At 42.9% G+C, this 4,936-nt stretch overlaps 1 protein-coding gene across 1 annotated transcript; it reads left to right on the top strand.

Annotated features, from left to right (window-relative positions):
* Nucleotides 1-2,692: 2,692 nt before the first annotated feature.
* Nucleotides 2,693-3,639, top strand: LOC101273784 (interferon omega-1-like). The gene has a single exon (XM_004275039.4). It carries the CDS (start codon nt 2,941-2,943, stop codon nt 3,622-3,624), a length of 684 nt encoding a protein of 227 aa, XP_004275087.4. The 5' UTR covers nt 2,693-2,940; the 3' UTR covers nt 3,625-3,639.
* Nucleotides 3,640-4,936: the final 1,297 nt, after the last annotated feature.

Below are 4,936 nucleotides of genomic sequence, written 5' to 3' on the forward strand. Positions count from 1 at the left end.
AAAAATACGTAGACTCCACGGGTCAGCTCTTCTAGGGTTAATAAAGTTATTTTACTATATTTCATTGAAGAAATCACTCACGAAATCTTAGACTGGGCATTGCGTGGCTTGTGTGATCTCAGTTCCCTCACCGGGGATTGAATCGGGGCCATGGCAGTGAGAGTGCCGGATCTTAACCACTAGGCCACTAGGAAACTTCCTTTTTTTCAATAGGCAGAAAAATCTATTCCCTTCTAACTACTTAATAGTGATTTTGTCTATTTTGATTAGAACTTAAAGTCAGTTCAGTGGACTCAGACCACACCTCATGTAGCCCTACAAAACCACAGACAGTAACCCTTTGGCATCTTAAGTGGAATAAGGGTCCTTTGTCATCTCACTGTCCTCTGTCTGCTTATTTCGTTGGTTCCTAAATATCATGTTCATATGCAGTCTTCACTTTCTTTAATGGATGCTTTCAGACAAATCATTGTAAGCACCCTAAGGTTTGCCCTTGTATCTTTGGTACATTTGGAACAGTTCATTCGTCCAGATTTATATTTCTCTCCAGTTGTATAAGTGAGTTGGATCCAATAGTGTTATTGAGAGTGTTGAGTTAATTTCTTTTTCTATTTTCTGGCTGCGCCACGGGGCATGCGAGATCTTAGTTCCCCGACCAGGGATCGAACCTGTGCCCCCAGAAGTGGAAGCTCGGTGTCTTAACTACTGGACTGCCAGGGAAGTCGCTAAATTTTAAAGAACTTAGAAAGTGGCTAGTCCATTAGTAGCAAGCAATAAAATTCAGTTCTTACTTTTTAATATCACGATTCCTATTAACCAGATAAGATCAGGATCTTTTGGAATCATCTAATTCCCTTCCTTTAATTCTAGTTTTCTTAAAGTACCCTTCTCATTGCCTGAATGCATTTATCACCTAGACGGATGCTCAGCAAGACGGATCTTGCTGATCCTCCCAGACAGGGTTAGTGTTCTAGCAACTGGGGTCCTGGTTGCCAGTCACTTGTGAGCTGGTGGGTGTGACTTCTTCCTTCTCTCCTCAAAACTGATCATTCATGGATTAAATGAAAGAAGAATGAGGGAGCTGGTCTTGCGAAGCTGAAGGCCATCAACTGACCCGGGACTTGGTCTTTTCTGAGCTTCTGGCAGAAGCAACCATGTTCCTGTCTTTCTGTTTTTCACATTGGCCTCATCCTTCCCCTCTGACGTAGCCTCGTCCCCAACTCTGCTGCACTCAAGTTAGCTAACTTAGAATCTGGCATTGTGTCGGGGGGAAATCACTTCCCTTCTTTCACATTCAGGACATTCAGACTCACATTTGTTTTCTTTATGCCCACAAGACTGCTGTCGACTTTTACTTTCTAGGACAGTTGCAGTGATAAACAAAAAATCTAAAGTTTGAAAATGATAGAGACTGGAGCCCCTTTGCCTTTCTTTACCTCCCTTTATTGTTCTTACCTCATCATGAATTAGAACTAATGCAGGAGCAGCGAGACAAATCTTGTCCAATAAGTCACTAAGTGAATATAAGTGACAAAAACTTTAAATGAAAAATTACACACAAGTAAAGGAAAGAAGGCGATTTCTCTCTGACCTAATCCTGGGCCTCGCTGCCCTGCATTCTCAGAGGGAGACAGAGACAGAGGAAGGGAGAAGCCCACTGGCATCAACTGACTGAATGAACAACTGAACCTCACTGGTTTCTGTGACATAAGCTTTAATGAGAGACAACACCGTCGCTGAATTCTCTGCCCCCAGCTCAGAAACTTTGAGCATAACAAGTGTTGACTAGTTTTAGTAAAAGAGTTGAATAATAAAATTTGTATTTGGCAAAATAAAAATTATGTGTCTACTCAGGGTAAAATGATTAGAATTGGGTAACTCCTCCACCACCTTAGAGAAAACACACTTTTGCTCTCAGCATCTGAGGGCTGCTGACACTTCTGATACCTGAGGACATGGGTCAGGAGGGGAGGAGGTCACCACTGAGGACTAGGGTCCTTCACACAAACACTCCGGGGGCAAGGGTGAGGGTCCTGGAAGATGAATTATTTCCCCAACAAATAAACAAGCCCCTCCACAGATAGGAGATTGTAAAGTCCTCAGGATGTGGTGAGCCTGCCCTCAGGGTGGGAGTCCAGGTTAGGAAGGGGACTCTGTCACTCTAGAGGAGAGGGTGTAACTAGATGTGATCTCTCCCTTGTGACTGAGGTGCTGCTGGGGAAATACAATTGTCTTGGAATTAGGATCTCCACACCCATATTCTCCTGAAAAGAACCAGGATTCCTGGTGGGGGTACTGGCCCAGCCTGTGGAGGACTATAGGTCTCCAGTAAGAAAATGGTGGAAAGAAAGGACAATATCTATAATAGTCCTCACCTCGTGGTCCCCTGAAGCATGACCACATGGACGTGAAGGAACATGTTCTAGAAGGAAAGGAAACATGGGAGAAGCTCATGGACTCATAATAATCAGCCTCTTCTCTAAATCAAACACTAAACAAAACCCATCTTTTGTTTCAAACAGCCTATGCCAGAGTGATCTGGTAAATCCCTAAGCAAATACAGAAAGCATACGGCTGAGAGAGCCTGCCTTCCTAGGTAAACTAAGAGGTAAAAATGGAACCTAAGATCAGGGCTAAAAATTTGTTCCTGGAACAGAGAAGACCAACATTTATGCATGAAAGAGATATAGAATGTGCATATTTACAAACCTACATCACTTCTGACTTTAAGACGAAAACCTTTCTCATTTGATTAATAAATATCCATTTGGATGGGCACATCTGAAATTACTGGGAAAATTAAACTTCTTGCAAAATTAATAGTTTAGAATGATGACATCTTCATAGACCATACTGAGAAGATATAAGTGAAAATCAAAAAAAGGAAGTAAAAGTGTATAGAAATGTTTAGAAAATGAAAATTACTGTGTTCCCTATTTAATGGCCTTGCTTAGAAAGAATGTCATCACAGAACCTACCCCCAAGGTTCCCCCGGACGCCCGTCTCAGCCAGGCCAGCAGCAGCCTCATTTGCCCCATGGCCTTCGTGCTCTCTCTACTGACCGCCCTGGTGGTGTTCAGCTACGGCCCTGGTGGATCTCTGGGCTGCGACCTGTCTCAGAACCACGTGCGGATTAGCAGGAAGAACTTCATGCTTCTGGGCCAGGTGCGGAGAATCTCCCCTCGCTTCTGTCTGAAGGACAGAAAAGACTTCGGTTTCCCCCAGGACATGGTGGATGGCAGCCAGCTCCCGAAGGCCCAGGCCACCTCTGTCCTCCACGAGATGCTCCAGCAGGTCTTCCGCCTCTTCCACACAGAGCGCTCCCCTGCCACCTGGGACACCTCCCTCCTGGACAAACTCCGCACTGGACTCCATCAGCAGCTGGAGGACCTGGACGCCTGCTTGGTGCAGGCGATGGGAGATGAAGAAACTGCCCTGGGAGTGACGGGCCCTACACTGGCCGTGAAGAGGTACTTCCAGGGAATCCACCTCTACCTGAAAGAGAAGAAATACAGTGACTGTGCCTGGGAAATTGTCAGAGTGGAAATCATGAGATCCTTGTATTCATCAACCAACTTGCAAGAAAGGATAAGAATTATGCATGGAGACCTGGGGTCACCTTGAAATGATTCTCATTGACTAAGATGCCCTATCACCCTTGCACACATGTCTTTAGTCATTTCAGAAGGCTCTTATTTCAACTTTAATCACAGAATTTATTGTATTAATTCAGCTACTACTTTGTCAGTAGTGATAAGCAAGTATATGTTAAAATTATTCAGCTTCAGGGCATCAGTCCCTAAGCAATGACTACCCTGTTATTTATTTATTCTGTTTATTTGTTTATTTATTTATGTATCTTATTTTTATATTTTCATATCAATATATTTATACTTACATTGTATTAAAATTTAGAAAATATTCACCTTTCCATTTCATTAAATTTGCATTTTGTTTTATTTATTAAATTCTTATGAGAGAAAACTTCTTGAGTTTTTTAAGTTCTGAAACCTACATTCTTATCTTTTTCTGTGTAAATTTATTTCAGACTAGTATTGGTCCATTTTGTCCTTTGGAACAGTCCTACCACTTTCATTTCAGGAAATGCTTGTCAAAAGGTGGAATTCCATGGAATTGAGGGAAGTCCTGGAAATTATGGAGAATGGTTAGTCCTGATGTCATAGGTGTAACTGATTTATACCACCAGGAAAGAGTGGTCGGTGCAAATACCTGTGGGAAGGAGTCATCTCCTCGAGGGAAGCTGGTGACATATGGTGTTGACTGGCCAATCCTGGCACCTTCCTCTCACCTTCTCCCCGGTCCTGCTTTACTGAACCATTCATCCCTTACACATAACTTCAGTCCCTCCACCTCACTGACCAGCTACACAGCTGCTCTGGTTCTGTGCAGGTTTCCAGCTTCCAGGTTTCTGTTAGAGTGAAAGCCACAGGAAGAGAGCACAGTTAAAGGAGGGTTCTAGGATTTTCAAAACCTCTATGAGAAGGAGCCAGGGTTCATGGCACTGGATCCCAGCTCTGCTATTAATAGCAGTGTGACCTTGACAAATAACACAATCACTAAGCTCCCTAGTTTCCTCATCTTTAATATGGGGACAGTAGTAGTATTTTTTCATAGGATTATTCTCAGGATACAGTGAGTAAATATACACAAGAGGCATAAAAGTGTGTCTGTCAGAAATAATCAGGACTGTTAGAGTCACAGAGTGGCTACCATCGGGGAGGAGAAGGAGAGCTGCTCTGAGGTAGCAACTGGAAAGCAACATAAGAAACATGCTAGGTCCTGGGCAAAATCTATTACGTTTAACTTGGGTGCTAGTTTCACAATGTATTCAGTGTGTGAAATTTCCCTGTGCTGCATGTTGAAGATACTTGCAATTTCTGTGTATTACACTTCTTTTTTTTCAAAACAATAAATT

The sequence above is a fragment of the Orcinus orca genome, chromosome 6 (genome assembly GCF_937001465.1).
Source record: "Orcinus orca chromosome 6, mOrcOrc1.1, whole genome shotgun sequence".
NCBI classification, from domain to species: domain Eukaryota; kingdom Metazoa; phylum Chordata; class Mammalia; order Artiodactyla; family Delphinidae; genus Orcinus; species Orcinus orca.

Excerpts from the sequence above, each read along its gene's own strand:
- LOC101273784 (XM_004275039.4), top strand. The coding sequence starts at position 2,941 with ATGGCCTTGCTTAGAAAGAATGTCATCACAGAACCTACCCCCAAGGTT.